The 20,860-nt window shown below is 40.9% G+C and overlaps 1 protein-coding gene and 1 long non-coding RNA gene across 4 annotated transcripts in view; one reads left to right on the top strand and one right to left on the bottom strand.

The window, feature by feature from the left end:
• LOC129054402 (uncharacterized) overlaps positions 1 to 12,837 on the bottom strand; it is a 62,869-nt gene extending 50,032 nt beyond the window's left edge. For 2 of the 3 annotated variants that reach the window (XM_063714838.1, XM_063714840.1), the window contains exons 1-6: positions 12,688 to 12,837; positions 11,988 to 12,107; positions 11,321 to 11,451; positions 3,145 to 3,426; positions 934 to 2,449; positions 520 to 566 (exon numbers count right to left, since the gene is read on the bottom strand). In XM_063714838.1, coding sequence (XP_063570908.1) covers positions 520 to 566; positions 934 to 1,420 — 534 coding nt within the window. In that variant the 5' untranslated portion in view covers positions 1,421 to 2,449; positions 3,145 to 3,426; positions 11,321 to 11,451; positions 11,988 to 12,107; positions 12,688 to 12,837. The remainder of the gene's footprint in view (positions 1 to 519; positions 567 to 933; positions 2,450 to 3,144; positions 3,427 to 11,320; positions 11,452 to 11,987; positions 12,108 to 12,687) is intronic. The other variant, XM_063714839.1, reaches the window with a different exon arrangement.
• On the top strand, positions 12,738 to 20,441 carry LOC129049443 (uncharacterized). The gene is made up of 3 exons (XR_008512526.2): positions 12,738 to 12,871; positions 16,925 to 17,134; positions 17,247 to 20,441. It is a non-coding gene; the product is annotated as an uncharacterized LOC129049443 (long non-coding RNA).
• The last annotated feature ends 419 nt before the right edge of the window (positions 20,442 to 20,860 follow it).

Here is a 20,860-nt window from a genome sequence, read left to right as displayed (position 1 = left end):
AACACTACATACCCTTAAGGAAGGTGGTGTAGCAAATTTCACACAAAATAATTTTAAAATCGACAAAGCTGATAACGGAGATAAAACAAGAATTATACACCCTTTAGCTCAGTGCAACAATACCCCAGACTCCTCTTTATAAGGCAATACAGTATAATGAAAGGCAAAAATAAAAGTAACCCTTAACTAAAATGGACAAAATGTACAAACTCCAAGTAGAACAGGCATCAGTAAGTCCTTTCCAACCTTGCCTTCCTCTCACCTTTCATTTGCTCACTGAACAATTACTGAGGCCTACTGAATGCCAGGTACGACACTAGGCATGGTACATATAAATAAGAAGCAAACAATGCAATCTAGTGACTTCCTGGGGTAAGAAATCAAAGTGGCCAATTCCATGGCACTATACGAAGTCAGACTCGTCTCAACAGAGTTTTGTGTTTCAAAACAAGAAAGCCCAAAGCTTTGAAATAAATTAATAGGTGATAGAATTTCAGGTATCAATTAAATTACCATTACCTGACTGCAGGCAGCCTTGTCCTTGGAAAAAGACCACGTGATGACGCCTGTGAAGGCACAGGGATAAAGAGGCCTCTTAAGACAGGCCTGTAGCGGTGGAGCTAAAGGGCTTTAGCCGGGGTGCCGCTGAGTGTAGGCAGAGGGCGGGTCCTGGCAGGCCGAATTCACCGCCACTGCCAGGACGAACTATTCAGATTCACGTGGAGCAAGGGGCTAACGCAGGCATTTCCTAGATCCAACACTCTGGGGAGGAGACCACTAAACCCGGCCCCTCATAGCAGAGGTGACCTTGCCTGTCACTGAGAGCGCACACAAGACCCCACTATACAAGCTGGGTTCGCTGCCCGCCTCCTCCCAGGCCCAAACAATCTCGCTCTGAGTGTCGCTGGCCGCGCGGAGCAGGGGCCGGCTTACTTCGGGGACCTAGGGGAGCTCCTCCTGCGCCACTCACTCCGCGCTCGCCAAACGGGTCCAAGCTACTGCCCTGGAACTTGACATTGAATGACATCGAAGGCGGCGCCCACCGGAGGCGAGCTGGTGCTGACCCTTCAGGCCGGATCCCGGCTTCAAGGCTGCCCCGGCCCGCCGCCTGCGCCGCAGAGCCGCTGCTCTGGCTCCGAAGCCGCCCAGCTTTCCGCCCAGCTTTCCGCCCAGCTTTCCGCCCAGCTTTCCGGCGCACAGCGTGGTGTCCCGGAGCAGTCCTTTCCTCCACGGTGAGAACCCTGTCCTGGGCGCAGCAACTTTTACCTGGAGCGCGCGTTCTGCGTTTCCAAGGCAGCGGCCCACGCTGCCCCACGTGATGGCCCTGCTTCCGGGTCTGGGCGCGGCCTCGACTTGGGCACGTGGACGTCCAGAGAGCAAGAGCGTCGCTCCCATGCCTTCTCCGCCACCATCGCGGCATAGCGCCTCCTGTCTCTAGAGTAAAGAAAGGCTAGGGTTGCGCTTCCCTCCTGCCGTGACTGGGGGCGCGGGGGCAGGCAATATCATGACATAATCGAATTCCAGTGGACATTATTTTTTGAGAGATGGTAGGTAGGTACTTGAGTAAACAAGAAATGCCCACCATAGGCCTGAAGGAGAAGTTTCCCTTTTAACCTACCCTCTTGGTAAATTCATCCTGCACTTCTAACTCTGGTTTCTCTGTCTGTTTTTACTCTTGCATAGCTCATTTAAAAATTTTAGATGGGAAATAGTGAAGGCAGTCTAATGGGATTTTCCCTGCAGGGTTTCAGACTTGCGTGAGACCCATGGTCCCTTTCTTCCTTCCCCTTTCTGTCTTTTGGAATGGACTGTCTGTCCTATGCCTGCCCCTGGCCCCCACTGTCTTTTAAAAGCGAATTAACTTGTCTGGTTTCACAGGATCACACATGGAGAGAAATTTTGCCACAGGATGAATCACAGTAGGCCTCCTCTGTAACTTAAATGATGTAGATGGTGAGAAGAGTTGATGTGGAAAGTGTTAAAACTTTTGGAAATGTTGACATGGGGTGAAAATGTATTTTGCACAAGCGAAGGAAATCAACTTTGGGAATCAGAGGGCAGATTGTTACAGGTTGAGCTGTGTCTCCCCAAAAAGGTGATGAAGTCCTAACCCTCGGTACCTGTAAATGTGACCTTATTTGAAAATAGGGAGTTTGCAGATATGATTAAGATGGGTCATACTAGATTAAGGAAGCGTCCTTGTAAGAAGAGGAAAATTTGGCTGATACAGGAAGAGGACAGCCACCTGAAGATGGAGGCGGGGACTGGAGTGATGCTGCCACCAGCTGCCAGAAGCTGGAAGCAGCAAGGCCGGATCCTCCCGTAGCCCCTTTGGAGGGAGCACGGCTCAGCTGCTGCGGTGATCTCAAACTTCCAGCCTACAGAACTGTGAGAAAGTCCATTTCTGTTGTTTAAAGCCTCCCAGTTTGTGTACTTTATTAGGGAAATCCTAGAAAACAAATAGAGATTCAAGTCTTATTATTTTAATAATAAGATATTGATTTGTTGGCCCACAGTTTGAAAAGATGCTGAATTACGGGAAGGACAATCAGTAGTTCTAATGTTCGGATATAATCAGAAAAATTAACCTCTTATTCCCCAGAATTTCTAAACCAATAGGACTCAAGACAAATGAATGTGATCATAGGTTAGAGTGTGAATGAAATTTACATTATGTATATACGTAGAAGAGCTGGATATATAATTGTTTCGTTTTTATGTAATACCAAATTATATTTCAGAGAGACTTCTTTTTGTGTTTCTTGGAAACTTAGACAAGTTATTTTAGAAAAATCCTAGTGATTTTTTTCTCTTCACCCACTCCCTTCTCACTAAAAAAGAATTGTTTCATTGTCATGAAAATTAAATCTAGAATCCTAAAAAAAAATCAGAATTCTTTTTTAACCACTCATTTCAAAATTACTAAAAACATTAAAATATCAGATTTTATTGAACTCATAATTAAGCAGCTGATCATTTGGTAAACCTTGGATAAACTATTTTGCTGGTTTTACTATACCTTTTGAGATACTGTTTCAAAAGAGAAAATATAAAGAACATAAGCATAATCCCAATTAGAAGAGTCAACAAGTGCTGCTTTCTGATGCAGGTACAGTTCAATCATTCTAATTCTAAATTACGAACCCTTTCGAGTCTGGCAGAAGAAAATGAATTGCCACTGCATTTTCCTTTTTCTGCTTCAATTTTTAAATTATCAGGTACAAAGAGGATTTTTTTCTCTTTATCTTTAAAGATGTTCTCTTTTTCTTTTCAAAATTCGTTCTCTGTGTTTTCAGGTGCAGCAGTTTTTCCTCTTAGCCTTCGCATGTTAGTTGAGCCCATCAGTCCCAGACTTCTCAGACCCTGAGAGAACTTACGGTTCTTGTTCCAGTAGAAGAAAATAGCTAATCATTTGTTTGATTTGACCTGTATGATGTGACATTGAAAAATTGGTTACTAACCCTTAAAAATCTGGGAATTTCATAGAAAAATACAGATTTTTTAGTTCTTTTCACCTTCCTGCATAGCAGTAGTCTATGGCACTAGGCCATGATAATACAGGCTTTTCTCAGCAAGGAATGGGCTTGCTGGCTTAACGACATTACAATCACTCCATTTTCTTTTATATTTCCTTGCTTCACTCATTTTCATTGCTTGTCTTAGACCTGTAAATATTCAAGGTTTTGTAATGCCTTGAGTAATACAAACCAAATTTCTTAGAATTTAAAAAATCAAACATTTATCTTAAATATTTTAGTTATTGTTTTCTCATAGTATACTTGCTGGATGGTGGTCAAGTTTTCTCATTCACATTTTATCTTTTCCTGTCACTTTAGACTTTCTTAGCATGCAAAAAAAGTTCAACTTTTTTATATATTTAATTTTGTTGTTTTTTTTTCAAAGAACTGAATTCAGTTTGAACCTTAAAAGAAGAAATTAGAAAATGTTTTAGAAAAAAATTTAATTTTTTCAGTATAAACATTATAAAAAGCATGTTGACATTTGTGGGATAAAAGAGACCAACAGGTTTATTTAACATTTTAAGTTTTTTCTGACTTTATTTTTCAGTTTACTACATAGTTATAATTTTGTTTCTGTTCTAGCAAAAAGAATCATTTTACTTCCAAGAAAAACATTTTTTTGCTAAAAGTCATGTTACAATATTTAGAAGATTCTTGTTTCATGTAAAATCTGCTCATTATAGAAAGACATTTAATATTTTACAATTAAGTAGCTAATCAGTTTTGTTTTCTCTTCTCTTGGATTATATGTGATTTATTTCAAATATATATTATGCTTTACATAGAGAATAATCTGGGGACAACTTTGAAGCGCTAGAGTAGTTCATCAAATTGGAACCATTATATGGAAGAAAATACAAGCTCCTTTGTAGAAGATGCTATTTTGTATATTGCCTCACTAACTTTGTTACCGATTCAGTGATACCTGTCAGTTGTTTTCTCAGCTTTGTTTGTAAATTAGATAAAGGTGAATGCCTGAAGTACTAAGATCGTCAACAACTAATGACTCTTGATAGTGAGAGGTAGGAAAGTAGAAACACAGTGAATAATTAGACTTGAAATAATTCATAAATGTAATTTTGGACACAAAGTTATGTTTATTCTGTAAGCAAATAATTCAGAGAGACAGCAAGTGAGAGAGAAGAATTGACTTGTTTTAATTTCTGATAACAGTTAAATGGTAGGCCAAGTTTGGTGGTTCATGCCTGTAATCCCAGCACTTCGGGAGGCCAAGGTGGGCAGATCACTTGAGGCTAGGAGTTTCAGACCAGCCTGGCTAACATGGTGAAATCCTGTGACTAACAAAATACAAAAAATTAGCTGGGCATGATGGCACGTGCCTGTAGTCCCAGCTTCTTGGGAGGCTGAGGTGGGAAGATTGCTTGAATCCAGGATGAGGAGATTGCAGTGAGCCGAGATTGTACCACTGCACGCTGGCCTGGCCAACAGAGCAAGACTGTCTCAAAAAAAAAAGGAAATGGTGAAATGAACCAAGATTTGCAAAAAGAGAGGGATGAAGGACATCTATAAGTAGCTCTTAAATCCCAGAGAATTCATGGTCTCTGCAGTTAATATTTTGCCATACTTTTACTGTCCTTTGTTACCACAACATTTCCTAGGTTTAGATTTAGATTGCTGGTATTGTCTAAACTAAAATAATTGTTATCTCAGTTATCACGCATATTGCAATGACATAGAAAAATATAGGAAATTATTATTTAATCTCATAACTACAATGAAGATAAAACCAATAGAAAGTCAACTCAAAACAGAAGGTCATATAGCACATTTACTCACAATTTCTTTTTTTTTTTTTTTTTGAGGAAAGTGAGCTATGCCTACATTTCTTTTTTTTTTAATTAATTAATTTATTTATTTATTATTATTATACTTTAGGTTTTAGGGTACATGTGCGCAATGTGCAGGTTAGTTACATATGTATACATGTGCCATGCTGGTGCACTGCACCCACTAACTCGTCATCTAGCATTAGGTATATCTCCCAATGCTATCCCTCCCCCTTCCCCCACCCCACAACAGTCCCCAGAGTGTGATGATCCCCTTCCTGTGTCCATGTGTTCTCATTGTTTAATTCCCACCTATGAGTGAGAATATGCGGTGTTTGGTTTTTTGTTCTTGCGATAGTTTACTGAGAATGATGATTTCCAATTTCATCCATGTCCTTACAAAGGACATGAACTCATCATTTTTTATGACTGCATAGTATTCCATGGTGTCTATGTGCCACATTTTCTTAATCCAGTCTATCATTGTTGGACATTTGGGTTGGTTCCAAGTCTTTGCTATTGTGAATAATGCCGCAATAAACATACGTGTGCATGTGTCTTTATAGCAGCATGATTTATAGTCCTTTGGGTATACACCCAGTAATGGGATGGCCGGGCCAAATGGTATTTCTAGTTCTAGATCCCTGAGGAATCGCCACACTGAATTCCACAATGGTTGAACTAGTTTACAGTCCCACCAACAGTGTAAAATTGTTCCTATTTCTCCACATCCTCTCCAGCACCTATTGTTTTCTGACTTTTTAATGATCGCCATTCTAACTGGTGTGAGATGGTATCTCATTGTGGTTTTGATTTGCATTTCTCTGATGGCCAGTGATGGTGAGCATTTTTTCATGTGTCTTTTGGCTGCATAAATGTCTTCTTTTGAGAAGTGTCTGTTCATCTCCTTCACCCACTTTTTGATGGGGTTGTTTGTTTTTTTCTTGTAAATTTGTTTGAGTTCATTGTAGATTCTGGATATTAGCCCTTTGTCAGATGAGTAGGTTGCAAAAACTTTCTCCCATTTTGTAGGTTGCCTGTTCACTCTGATGGTAGTTTCTTTTGCTGTGCAGAAGCTCTTTAGTTTAATTGGATCCCATTTGTCAATTTTGGCTTTTGTTGCCATTGCTTTTGGTGTTTTAGACATGAAGTCCTTGCCCATGCCTATGTCCTGAATGGTAATGCCTAGGTTTTCTTCTAGGGTTTTTATGGTTTTAGGTCTAACATGTAAGTCTTTAATCCATCTTGAATTGATTTTTGTATAAGGTGTAAGGAAGGGATCCAGTTTCAGCTTTCTACCTATGGCTAGCCAGTTTTCCCAGCACCATTTATTAAATAGGGAATCCTTTCCCCATTGCTTGTTTTTCTCAGGTTTGTCAAAGATCAGATAGTTGTAGATATGTGGCGTTATTTCTGAGGGCTCTGTTCTGTTCCATTGATCTATATCTCTGTTTTGGTAGCAGTACCATGTTGTTTTGGTTACTGTAGCCTTGTAGTATAGTTTGAAGTCAGGTAGCGTGATGCCTCCAGCTTTGTTCTTTTGGCTTAGGATTGACTTGGCGATGCGGGCTCTTTTTTGGTTCCATATGAACTTTGAAGTAGTTTTTTCCAAGTCTGTGAAGAAAGTCATTGGTAGCTTGATGGGGATGGCATTGAATCTATAAATTACCTTGGGCAGTATGGCCATTTTCACGATATTGATTCTTCCTACCCATGAGCATGGAATGTACTTCCATTTGTTTGTATCCTCTTTTATTTCCTTGAGCAGTGGTTTGTAGTTTTCCTTGAAGAGGTCCTTCATATCCCTTGTAAGTTGGATTCCTAGGTATTTTATTCTCTTTGAAGCAATTGTGAATGGGAGTTCACTCATGATTTGGCTCTCTGTTTGTCTGTTGTTGGTGTATAAGAATGCTTGTGATTTTTGTACATTGATTTTGTATCCTGAGACTTTGCTGAAGTTGCTTATCAGCTTAAGGAGATTTTGGGCTGAGACAATGGGGCTTTCTAGATATACAATCATGTCATCTGCAAACAGGGACAATTTGACTTCCTCTTTTCCTAATTGAATACAACTTATTTCCTTCTCCTGCCTAATTGCCCTGGCCAGAACTTCCAACACTATGTTGAATAGGAGTGGTGAGAGAGGGCATCCCTGTCTTGTGCCAGTTTTCAAAGGGAATGCTTCCAGTTTTTGCCCATTCAGTATGATATTGGCTGTGGGTTTGTCATAGATAGCTCTTATTATTTTGAGATACATCCCATCAATACCTAATTTATTGAGCATTTTTAGCATGAAGCGTTGTTGAATTTTGTCAAAGGCCTTTTCTGCATCTATTGAGATAATCGTGGTTTTTGTTCTGTGGTTCTCTTTATATGCTGGATTACATTTATTGATTTGCGTATATTGAACCAGCCTTGCATCCCTGGGATGAAGCCCACTTGATCATGGTGGATAAGCTTTTTGATGTGCTGCTGGATTCGATTTGCCAGTATTTTATTGAGGATTTTTGCATCAATGTTCATCAAGGATATTGGTCTAAAATTCTCTTTTTTGGTTGTGTCTCTGCCTGGCTTTGGTATCAGGATGATGCTGGCCTCGTAAAATGAGTTAGGGAGGATTCCTTCTTTTTCTATTGATTGGAATAGTTTCAGAAGGAATGGTACCAGCTCCTCCTTGTACCTCTGGTAGAATTCGACTGTGAATCCATCTGGTCCTGGACTTTTTTTGGTTGGTAAGCTATTGATTATTGCCAAAATTTCAGCTCCTGTTATTGGTCTATTGAGAGATTCAACTTCTTCCTGGTTTAGTCTTGGGAGGATGTATGTGTCAAGGAATTTATCCATTTCTTCTAGATTTTCTAGTTTATTTGCGTAGAGGTGTTTGTAGTATTCTCTGATGGTAGTTTGTATTTCTGTGGGATCGGTGGTGATATCCTCTTTATCATTTTTTATTGCATCTATTTGATTCTTCTTTTTTTCTTTATTAATCTTGCCAGCAGTCTATCAATTTTGTTGATCCTTTCAAAAAACCAGCTCCTGGATTCATTAATTTTTTGAAGGGTTTTTTGTGTCTCTATTTCCTTCAGTTCTGCTCTGATTTTAGTTATTTCTTGCCTTCTGCTAGCTTTTGAATGTGTTTGCTCTTGCTTTTCTAGTTCTTTTAATTGTGATGTTAGGGTGTCAATTTTGGATCTTTCCTGCTTTCTCTTGTGGGCATTTAGTGCTATAAGTTTCCCTCTACACACTGCTTTGAATGCATCCCAGAGATTCTGGTATGTTTTGTCTTGGTTCTCATTGGTTTCAAAGAACATCTTTATTTCTGCCTTCATTTCATTATGTATCCAGTAGTCATTCAGGAGCAGGTTGTTCAGTTTCCATGTGGTTGAGCAGTTTTGAGTGAGATTCTTAATCCTGAGTTCTAGCTTGATTGCACTGTGATCTGAGAGATAGTTTGTTATAAGTTCTGTTCTTTTACATTTGCTGAGGAGAGCTTTACTTCCAAGTATGTGGTCAATTTTGGAATAGGTGTGGTGTGGTGCTGAAAAGAATGTATATTCTGTTGATTTGGGGTGGAGAGTTCTGTAGATGTCTATTAGGTCCGCTTGGTGCAGAGCTGAGTTCAATTCCTGGGTATCCTTGTTGACTTTCTGTCTCGTTGATCTGTCTAACGTTGACTGTGGGGTGTTAAAGTCTCCCATTATTAATGTGTGGGAGTCTAAGTCTCTTTGTAGGTCACTCAGGACTTGCTTTATGAATCTGGGTGCTCCTGTATTGGGTGCATATATATTTAGGATAGTTAGCTCTTCTTGTTGAATTGAGCCCTTTACCATTACGTAATGGCCTTCTTTGTCTCTTTTGATCTTTGTTGGTTTAAAGTCTGTTTTATCAGAGACTAGGATTGCAACCCCTTCCTTTTTTTGTTTTCCATTTGCTTGGTAGATCTTCCTCCATCCCTTTATTTTGAGCCTATGTGTGTCTCTGCACATGAGATGGGTTTCCTGAATACAGCACACTGATGGGTCTTGACTCTTGATCCAGTTTGCCAGTCTGTGTCTTTTAATTGGAGCATTTAGTCCATTTACATTTAAAGTTAATATTGTTATGTGTGAATTTGATCCTGTCATTATGATGTTAGCTGGTTATTTTGCTCGTTAGTTGATGCAGTCTCTTCCTAGTCTCGATAGTCTTTACGTTTTGGCATGATTTTGCAGCGGCTGGTACTGGTTGTGCCTTTCCATGTTTAGTGCTTCCTTCAGGAGCTCTTTTAGGGCAGTCCTGGTGGTGACAAAATCTCTCAACATTTGCTTGTCTGTAAAGTATTTTATTTCTCCTTCACTTATGAAGCTTAGTTTGGCAGGATATGAAATTCTGGGTTGAAAATTCTTTTCTTTAAGAATGTTGAATATTGGCCCCCACTCTCTTCTGGCTTGTAGAGTTTCTGCTGAGAGATCCGCTGTTAGTCTGATGGGCTTCCCTTTGAGGGTAACCCGACCTTTCTCTCTGGCTGCCCTTAACATTTTTTCCTTCATTTCAACTTTGGTGAATCTGACAATTATGTGTCTTGGAGTTGCTCTTCTCGAGGAGTATCTTTGTGGTGTTCTCTGTATTTCCTGAATCTGAATGTTGGCCTGCCTTGCTAGAGTGGGGAAGTTCTCCTGGATAATATCCTGCAGAGTGTTTTCCAACTTGGTTCCATTCTCCCCGTCACTTTCAGGTACACCAATCAGACGTAGATTTGGTCTTTTCACATAGTCCCATATTTCTTGAGGCTTTGCTCATTTCTTTTTATTCTTTTTTCTCTAAACTTCCCTTCTCGCTTCATTTCATTCATTTCATCTTCCATCACTGATACCCTTTCTTCCATTTGATCACATCAGTTCCTGAGGCTTCTGTATTCTTCATGTAGTTCTCGAGGCTTGGTTTTCAGCTCCATCAGCTCCTTTAAGCACTTCTCTGTATTGGTTGTTCTAGTTATACATTCTTCTAAATTTTTTTCAAAGTTTTCAACTTCTTTGCCTTTGGTTTGAATATCCTCCCGTAGCTCGGAGTAATTTGATCATCTGAAGCCTTCTTCTCTCAGCTCATCAAAGTCATTCTCCATCCAGCTTTGATCCGTTGCTGGTGAGGAACTGCATTCCTTTGGAGGAGGAGAGGTGGTCTGCTTTTTAGAGTTTTCAGTTTTTCTGCTCTGTTTTTTCCCCATCTTTGTGGTTTTATCTACTTTTGGTCTTTGATGATGGTGATGTACAGATGGGTTTTTGGTGTGGATGTCCTTTCTGTTAGTTTTCCTTCTAACAGACAGGACCCTCAGCTGCAGGTCTGTTGGAGTACCCGGCCAGCCATGTGAGGAGTCAGTCTGCCCCTGCTGGGGGGTGCCTCCCAGTTAGGCTGCTCAGGGGTCAGGGGTCAGGGACCCACTTGAGGAGGCAGTCTGCCCGTTCTCAGATCTCCAGCTGCGTGCTGGGAGAACCACTGCTCTCTTCAAAGCTGTCAGACAGGGACATTTAAGTCTGCAGAGGTTACTGCTGTCTTTTTGTTTGTCTGTGCCCTGCCCCCAGAGGTGGAACCTACAGAGGCAGGCAGGCCTCCTTGAGCTGTGGTGGGCTCCACCCAGTTCGAGCTTCCCAGCTGCTTTGTTTACCTAAGCAAGCCTGGGCAATGGCAGGCGCCCCTCCCCCAGCCTAGCTGCCACCTTGCAGTTTGATCTCAGACTGCTGTGCTAGCAATCAGCGAGACTCTGTGGGCGTAGGACCCTCTGAGCCAGGTGCAGGACACAATCTCCTGGTGCGCTGTTTTTTAAGCCCATCGGAAAAGCGCAGTATTCGGGTGGGAGTGACCCGATTTTCCAGGTGCCGTCTGCCACCTCTTTCTTTGACTAGGAAAGGGAACTCCCTGACCCCTTGTGCTTCCCGAGTGAGGCAATGCCTCGCCCTTCTTCGGCTCACGCACAGTGCACGCACCCACTGACCTGCGCCCACTGTCTGGTACTCCCTAGTGAGATGAACCCGGTACCTCAGATGGAAATGCAGAAATCACCCATCTTCTGCGTCGCTCACGCTGGGAGATGTAGACCGGAGCTGTTCCCATTCGGCCATCTTGGCTCCTCCTCACTCACAATTTCTCTAAGTCCTAACACATATACCCTGTAAGTCAAAAATAAAAAAATTCTTGGAAATAAATTGCATTCTTTTTGTTTTACTAAAGAAGAAGATAAATTTAAAAGAATATGTCTGTATTTTAATTGAAGCTTCTCAGAAACAGAAGGTCAAATCCCGCTTGTTCTCACTTACAAGTGATAGCTAAATAATGTGTACACATGAACTTCGAGTGTGGAATGATAAACACTGAAGACTTGGGAGGCTGTGAGAGTGGCAGGGGGTGGGTACTGAGAAATTTCTTAATGGGTACAATGTACGTTACTCAGTTGATGGATGTACTAAAACACTAGACTTCACCACTACACAATATAACCATGTAACAAAATTGCACTTGTACCCCTTAAACTTATACCCCCCAACAAAGAGTGTGCCTATTTTTTTTCAGTTGGATGTTTCTCTTCTTTTCCTCAAGGGCACTTAGGGCACTGGCACACACAGTTGGCATGATCCATCGGGAGACACGCCCTGGGAGCCCTGCACCTTCTCGACAGGTAGCCGAGCCATCCTTGGTGTAGACTCACGATGGAAACCTTGGAAATGTCTCCTTGGTGAATCACTGGAATTATTATAACCACTGACTCTCACAGGTTCTTCGGGTTCAGTGACGTTAAATTTGGTTTCTCCAAACTTAATAACAGTCTCTAAAATTGTGGAAAACACAGACAAATGAAATTGTTAGTAAGGGGAATGCTTTTCCTCCTTTTCCCTCCTTTTCTATGTTTGTTTCCATGTGGGAGGGGCTTAGCGACTATTACACTCCTGGCTTCTGTCACCTCACTCAAAATTAGGGTGTGTGTGGAAGGAAAAGCTGGCATGTGTTGCCCAGCTTCTTCCTGGGACTTAACCAGCCCCCAGAGAGCATGTGCTCCCGGCTGTCCCTATGTGCCATAAAGTACATGTGAACAGGCCACTGAAGGTGGGTGGGGAGGGAGGAAACTGTTGGTACCCCTGTACCCAAGGTGTGTATAGAGGAGAGGGCGGGTATGGATGTTTGGGATTCAGTATTCAGATATAAGCCATATTCTCCAACATCAGCTTTATCAGTTTTAATGATTTATTCTGTTTCCCATTTGCTTTGTCTTTTTCCTATTTCTCAATTGCTTAAAAACCCTAGTCAGAAAGCAGGGGAGGTGGGGAGGTTTTTCTGAGTCACTTAAAACCTGGATTTGGATGGATTTCAGTTCCCAATTTACAATTAAAGCACAAAAAATGACTTCTTACTATTAACATCATCTTGGATCCTTGAGAGTTTCTTTTTGTTCACCAACTGCAGCCCCAAAGGGAGAATTGCTCTGTGGAGTGTCGAGTACCAGGCAGAGCTCCTCTACCTCCTCATAGAGCACATCGTCCATGAGCTCAAGGACGCAGGGCTTTTCAGTCTCACCTGGAAGAATAACGTCAGCAGGTCAGTCACATCCCATGGGGATATATCTACAACTAGAATGTGAGCACCATAAGGGCAAGGATGTTGATTTTTCCTTCCATATCACTGGAAGAAATAGAGTTTGGCATGTAATAAACCTTCAGTAGATATTTGCCAAATAAGTAAACAAATGTTTGAATATGTGCAATGACCAGCCCTTATCTGTATGGGGAATTTATTTAATATCTGTCTTTAAGCTCTGACGTTCATCTTAGAAAATAAAGGAAAAAAAGCAAATGCCAATTTTGTTTATGAATTTCTAGCATTACATTCAGAAAGCAAGATTAGTAGCCTTGCGCTGGTTGGTCATTGTTAATTTGACCTCAATACTAGTTTCTAGTATTATTAACTTTTGACTTAGTAAACAAATCATTGCACTAAGAACCCTGCCTTACGTTTAATTCCCAGCACAGTGTTTTCTGTGTGGGCCTACTGTGCTCCGAATTGTGTCTCTGGAGATTTGACAAGATGTGTCTTTAAAAACTGCTCTTAGTTAATACATGTGTAATTCAGTGAAAGAAAGCCGCACATCATACATTCTTTGTGTGCCATGTGTTGCTTATAGCCTTTAGGGCTGCATATGCATATCATCTTGGAAGCACTAACGTGGCTTCGAAAAAATTTTTCCTGAGCCTGTACAAAATGTGGTTTTGAAAAGTGATCAATGTCAACATCTTGAATTCAGTGAAAGAAAACAGGACACCATCTGGGTTTTTGGCACAAAGCTTGCATTTACCTTTTAAGACTAGATACATTTTCTGTATAGGCCTACTATGCTCAGAATTGTGTTTTCTGAGGTTTGACAGGATGAGTCTTTGAAAACTGCCCTTAATTAATACATGTTGAATTCAGTGAAAGATCACGGCAAATAATAAATTATTTTTGTGCCATATCTTTCTTTTAGCATTTAGGGCTTTATGTGCATATATTCCTGAAAGTACTAACTGAGGTTTGAAATACTTTATTCTGAGCTTGTGCAAAATGTGTTTTTAAAAAGCAATCAATATCAAAATATGTTGAATTCAGTGAAAGAAAAGACCACCACATCTAGGATTTTGGCACAAAGCTCATGCTTACCTTTCAGGGCCAGATATTCACATTTTCTATGTAAGCCTACTGAAAAGCCAGGCCGGCATGAGTACGCTCAGACAGTTGCAAAGCGGTTCCACTCTCACCTTGGGGTTCACTCCCATTCCCACTGTGTCCCCTGTCAGCAGGAAGAAGCCAGAGCGATCGATGGCCTTTTCCCATCTTCACAGCCTACACCTCAAGGTTAAGGTGTTATAAAACCCAAAGGGAGGGATTGAAACTGCCTTTGCAAAATTATGACTGAGAGAGTGAAAGAGATCTAACCAGACTCCGCCTTGCTTGTAACCTCCTTGTTCATTCCTGGGTGTAGGCTGAACTAATGTTAGGAGAAACTTAGCTTATAGTTTAAACAAAGACGGTAACAGCCCTTTCCCAAAGCAGACCTCTTTCTTGCCTGGGAACTAGATTGCCTTTCTAGGACTAACATTAGCCACAAGATTAGAAATTGTGATTTAGGAGTCATGCAACTGGAGGCTACAAGATTCTGACCCTCCCTAAACTGAAATGACTGGAAAGTAAATTGTAAACAACCACATCAATTCCATGTCAGTAAAGGAGAGACGACATCAAACTTCATTACAGAAGCCAAGCCCGACCCAAATCAAGGTCAGTGGAAGCTGTGTACCAAGCGCCCTGGTGAGAGTCTGGATGCTGTATCAGTATTGCGGCTGACATACTAGTATCGTAGGTGTCATGTCAGTCTTGGGGGTGTCAGTATTACAGGTGTCATATGAGTCTTAGGGGTGTCACAGCAGTCTTGCAAGTGTCATAGCAGTATTGTAGATGTCATATCAGTATTGCGGGTGTCATATCTGTATTGTGGGTATGATACCAGTATTGCGGGTGTCATATCTGTATTGTGGGTGTCATATCAGTATTGTGGGTGTCATATCAGTATTGCAGGTGTCATATCTGTATTGTGGGTGTCATATCAGTATTGTGGGTGTCATATCCGTATTGCAGGTGTCATATCAGTCTTACAGGTGTCATCAGTATTGCAGGCATCAGATGAGTCTTATGGGCATCATATCAGTATTACGGGTGTCATATGAGTCTTAGGAGTGTCATATGAATCTTGTGGGTGTCATATCAGTCTTATGGGTGTCATATCTGTATTTTGGGCATCACATGAGTCTTATGGGCGTCACAGCCCTCTTGCAGGTGTCATCTGTATTGTGGGTGTCACATCAGTATTGTGGGTGTCACATCAGTCTTATGGGTGTCACAGCAGTCTTGGTGTCACCTCTGTATTATGGTATCACATTTGTATTGGGGTGTCACATCTGTATTGCAGGTGTTATATCAGTCTATGGATGTCATATCAGTATTGTGGGCATCATCTCAGTCTTACGGGTGTCATATCAGTATTACAACATGTCATGATATGCCACACCAGTATGACACCTCTTCCGAAAACCCTCACAGACATACCTAGACATAGTGCTTTAACAGCTCTCTGTGTATCCCTTAATCCAGTCATGTTGACACCTAGACTTAACTATCACAGTAATTCATGGCAAAAATTTTAGAATTTTTAAAAATTGTATAATGAAAGCTGGGCAACATAGCCAGACACTGTCCCTACAAAAGTATTTTTAACAATTAGCTGGTCATGGTGGCACACATGTGTAGTTCCAGTTACTCTGGAGGCTGAGGTGGGTGGATCTTTTGAGCCCAGGAGATTGAGGCTGCAGAGCTAGGATCGTGCCACTGCATTCCAGCCTGGGCAACAGTGTGAAGCTCTCTCAGAAAACAATCAGCAGTACTAATATTCTTAGGAATAAATTTAACCAAGGTACCAGACTTGAACATGGAAAATGTCAAAACATTGCTGAAATAAATTCAAGAAAGCATGAATAAATGGAAAGACACCTCATATTCATAAACTAGAAGACACTAATTTTTAAGATGGCAGTACTACACAAAGCCATCTACAAATTTATTGCAATTCCTGTTAAAATCCCAAAGTCCTTTTGGCAGAAATCCACAAGCTGATCCTAACATTTATATGAAATTCCATGGGATCCAGAATAGCCAAAATAATGTCAAAAAAATGACCAACTCAGAGGCTCACATTTCCAAATTTCAAATCTTACTACAAAGCAACAACAATAAAAACAGCATGATGCTGGCGTGAGGACACATGTATAGATCAATAGAACCGAATGTTGAATCCAGAAATAAACCCATACTTCTTATGATTTTTTTTTTTTTTTTTTTTTTTGAGGCAGGGAGACTCACTCTGTCTCCCAGGCTGGAGTACAGTGGCACGATTATGGCTCACTGCAGCCTCTAACTCCTGGGCTCAAGTGATCCTCCTGCCTCAGCCTACCAAGTAGCTGGGACTACAGGTATGCACCACCACACCTGGCTAATTTTTTTATTTTTTTGTAGAGGTGGAGTCTTGCTATCTTGCCCAGGCTGGCCTGGAACTCCTGGTCTCAAGTGATACTCCGCTCTTGGCCTACCAGAGCATTGAGATGATGGGCGTATGCCACCACGTCTGGCCTGTTGATTTTTAAAAATGGATTTTTTTTTTCTGTCTTTCTTTTTGAGGCAGGGATTCACTCTGTTGCCCAGGTTGGAGTGCAGTTGTGTGAACACGGCTTACTGCAGCCTCAACCTCCCAGGCTCAAGCAATCCTCCCTCCTTTGTCTGCCGAGTAACTAGGACTACAGACATGAGCCACCACACTCAGCTAATTTTTAAATTATTTGTAGAGACAGAGTTTCCTTGAGTTGCCCAGACTGGCCTCAAACTCCTGGGTTCAAGCAAGCCTTCAACCTCAGTGTCTCAAAGTGCTGGGATTATAGGCATGAGCCACCACCTCCAGCCTGGAATTGTTTTCATAATTACATTCTCATGTTTGTTGCTAGTGTCTAGAAATACAACAGATTACCATGTGTTGACATTTTGTGCTGTAACTTTGCTGAATTTATTCACTAGTTTTAATAAGTGAATAAGGAGGAGCAGCGAGGACGGCGTGGGCTGTGGAGCGGAGCACAATGACAGCGCCTTCCTGGAGCCTGGGTATGACGTCTGCCTGGAAGATCTTGGCGATCTCCACAGAGCTGCCTGGAGGGGCACAGTTCCCAGAGTGGAGCTCATTCTCATGCTCAGGAACCCTGGCTTGGACAAGAGAGACAAGAAGAAGAGGTAACGGGCCGGGCGGGGGCTGGGAGGGTGGGGAACTGGGAGAAGCCCTTTCCCTGGGGGATGGGGTGGGGTGCGCCCTCCTGTCACTGGCCCAGCTTTCTCGCCTCTGCAGGCCCCGCAGCACCTGGGATGTGGAAGCCTTGGAGGAGTCAGGGCCCAGGCCTCTTCATGAGCCCCAAAACGAAAACCACACGCAGCCATGATTTCCCTATTTCTCCTGATTTCCCTCTTTCTCCGGATTCCAACTGCATCTTTATATCTAAAAATTTTTGGCTTACCACACGGGGAGCTAAAAAAGCAACTCTTACCTGATATGTACTCAGAGGTGCACTGGGTTTTAAACTGTCCATCACACAAGCCAAACCAGGTTCCACAAAACAGGAAACAGGAACCTAAGTAGTTCCATTGTTTTTGTGCTCAAAAACATGGGGTGCTCTATCCCAAGTTCTGAAGCAACTAAAATTAATGTTGTCACTTGCAATACTAATGAGAGGATGACTGGAGAAAGCTATTTTGTTCTGCAGCAGAAGACCCTTGTGATCAAATTGATACCTCAGGTAAACTGTTGGAGTTATTTTCAAGCCTTCATAAAAGCACGGCCAGTTAAGGTTGTGTCCAAATTCAAGTAGAGTTTGTACCAAGTCGAAAAGAGTCTCATACTCTTTATTTGGTTGTAGAGAAGAGAAAATTAAGTTTCTTTACCTATGACTTCTCTAATGTTTCTCTGGAGGGCTCTCTTAGGGACTATTTCAACAAATATGACATTTTCCCTTCCTTTGGCTGCAGTTGTGACAGCCTCGATGAAACCAACTGGCTCTGGAATGTTCCTGTATCAATATTTGCCAGTAGTCAAATCTTCACAAGCTGTTTTTCCTGTTGTTATTGAAATCAGTTCCATTTCTGGCTCCATCCTCCCCAAATTTCCAATGTTCTCTTTAATGTCTTTGCACACTGGATCCATCATATAATTGTGATTAGCAGCTGGAACTGACAGGATATATGAAAATATCCTGCTTTTCTCAAACTGCTGAGCCACCTCTTCATGACACTTGGCTGTAGCTTCTACCTCTCCTGACAGGATACAGGAGCAAGGACTGTTAAAGGCTGCCATGCACATTCTTCTGGAGAAGGACACTAGAGCCTTCGAGGTTTCTGTTCTCAGAATCTATAAAGGCTCTAAAAAATGAAGTATATATCTTTTACAAATAAAAAATAAATAAATCATAACTGCATACAATTAGATCTAGTACATACTGCACTATTGTAATGATCTCATAGCCACCTCCTGTTGCTATTGCAGTGAACTCAAGTGTTGCAGGTACCCACTTAAAACGCCAAGTGATGCTCATCATCTTCACAGATGCAGTTCGTCTTGCCAGCAAATCATGTTTCATAGTGAAAGTGACCTCTCGTGGTACTCATGTAGTTTTCTTTTTAAAATTATTTGTATGAGGCATAGTAGGTATATATTTATAAAATACATGAGATATTTTGGTAGAGGCATACAATCAATGTATAATAATTACATCAGGGTAAATAGGTATTCATCATCTCAAACATTTATCATTTCTTTGAGTTACATTCTGATTATACTATTTTTAAATGCACAATAAAATATTGTTGACTGTAGTCACCCTGTTCTGCTGTCAAGTAGTAGATCTTATTCATTTTATCTAACTATATATTTTTTACCCATTAACCATCCTCACTTATCTCCAACCCCCACTACCCTTCCCAACCTCTGGTAACCTTCATTCAATTCTCTATGTTCATGAGTTTCATTGTTTTAATTTTTAGCTCCCACAAGTGAGTGAGAAGTCTTTCTGTGCCTGGCTTATTTCCCTTGACATAATGACCTCTAGTTCCTTCAATGTTATTGCAAATGCCAGTATCTCATTCTTTTCTATGGTTGAATAGTGCTCCATTGTGTGTGTGTGTGTGTGTGTGTGCGCGTATATATATATCTCACATCTTCTTTATCTATTTTCCTGTTGATGGTCACATAGCTTGCTTCCAAATATTGGCTGTTGTGAATAGTGCTGCAGTAAACTTGGAAGTACCAATCTCTCTTGGACATACTGATTTCCATTCCTTTGGATAAATACCCAAATGCTCTCTTTAACATCTTTTCACACTGGATCCATCATATAATTGTGCATAATAGCAGCTGGAACTGAGAGGATATAGAAATATGCTGCTTTTCTCAAACTGCTGAGCCACCTCTTCATGATACTTGGCTATAGCATCTGCCTCTCCTGATGGGGTACAGGAGCAAAGACTGTTAAAGAGGGATTGCTGGATCATACGGCAGTTCTTTTTTTAGTTTTCTGAGGAAGCTCCATGCTGTTCTCCATAGTGATTGTACTGATCTACATTCCCAACAACAGTGTATGAGGGTTCCCTTTTCTCTATATCCTTGCCAGCATTTGTTGTTGCTTGTCTTTTGTATCAAAGCCTTTTCTAGTGGGGTGAGATGTTATCTCATTGTAGTTTTGATTTGCATTTCCTTGATGATCAATGATGTTGAGCACCTTTCTATATACCTGTTTGCCATTTGTATGCCACTGTGTGCCTGTTTGCCATTTCTTCTTTTGAGAAATGTCTATTGAGATATTTTGCCCATTTTAAAATCAGATTATTAGATTTTTTTTCCTATTGAGTGGTTTGATCTCCTTATATATTCTGGTTATTAATCTCTTGTCAGATGGATAGTTTGCAAATATTTTCTCCCATTCTGTGGGTTATCTCCTCACTTTGTTGATTGTCTCCTTTGCTGTGTAGAAGCTTTGGAGTTTGACATGATCCTATTTGTCTATTTTTCTTCTGGTTGTTTGTGCTTCAGGGGTATTACTCAATAAATCTTTGCCCAGACCAATGTTCTGAAGTTTCCTAAATGTTCTCTTTCAGTAGATTCATAGTTTGACATCTTAGATTTAGGTCTTTAATGCATTCGATTTTTGTGTGTGATGAGAGACAGGGATCTAGTTTCATTCTTCTAAATATGGATATCCAATTTTCACAGCACCATTAATTGAAGACACTGTCTTTTCACCAATGCATGTTCTTGGTATTTTTGTTGAAGTGAGTTCCCTATAGAGGTATGCATTTATTTCTGGCCTCTCTATTCTGTTGCACTGGTCCATGTGTCTTTCTTTATGCCAGTTACCATGCTGCTTTGGTTACCATAGCTCTGTAGTATAATTTTAAGTCAGGTTATGTAATTCCTTCAGTTTTGTTCTGCTCAGAATGGCTTTGGCTATTCTGGGTATTTTCTGATTCCATCAGAAAATTTTAGGATTATTGTTTCTATTTCTGTGAAGAATATCACTGGTATGTTGATAGGGACTTCATTGACTCTGTAGATTGCTTTGCATAGGATGGACATTTTAACGATATGGATTTTTCCAATCCATGAAAATGGAATATTTTTTCAATTTTGTCTCCTCTTCCATTTCTTGAATCAATGTTTTATAGTTCTTACTGTAGAGGTCTTTCCCTTCTTAGGTGAAGTGTATTCCTACATATCTTATTTTGTTTTAGCTATTGCAAATGACATTAGTTTCTGATTTCTTTTTCAGATTGTTCAATGTTGGTATATACAAGGGCTACTGATTTTGTATGTTTATTTTTTATCCTGCAACTTTACTGAATTTGTTTATCAGTTCTTAGGGGGAGTCTTTAGGTTTCCCAAATATAAAATTATATCATCTTCAAACAAGGGTAATT

Source organism: Pongo abelii, chromosome 14 (assembly GCF_028885655.2).
Source record: "Pongo abelii isolate AG06213 chromosome 14, NHGRI_mPonAbe1-v2.0_pri, whole genome shotgun sequence".
Lineage (NCBI taxonomy): Eukaryota > Metazoa > Chordata > Mammalia > Primates > Hominidae > Pongo > Pongo abelii.
Note: the sequence above shows the minus strand (reverse complement) of the source record. Positions and strands in the feature narration are given on the sequence as shown.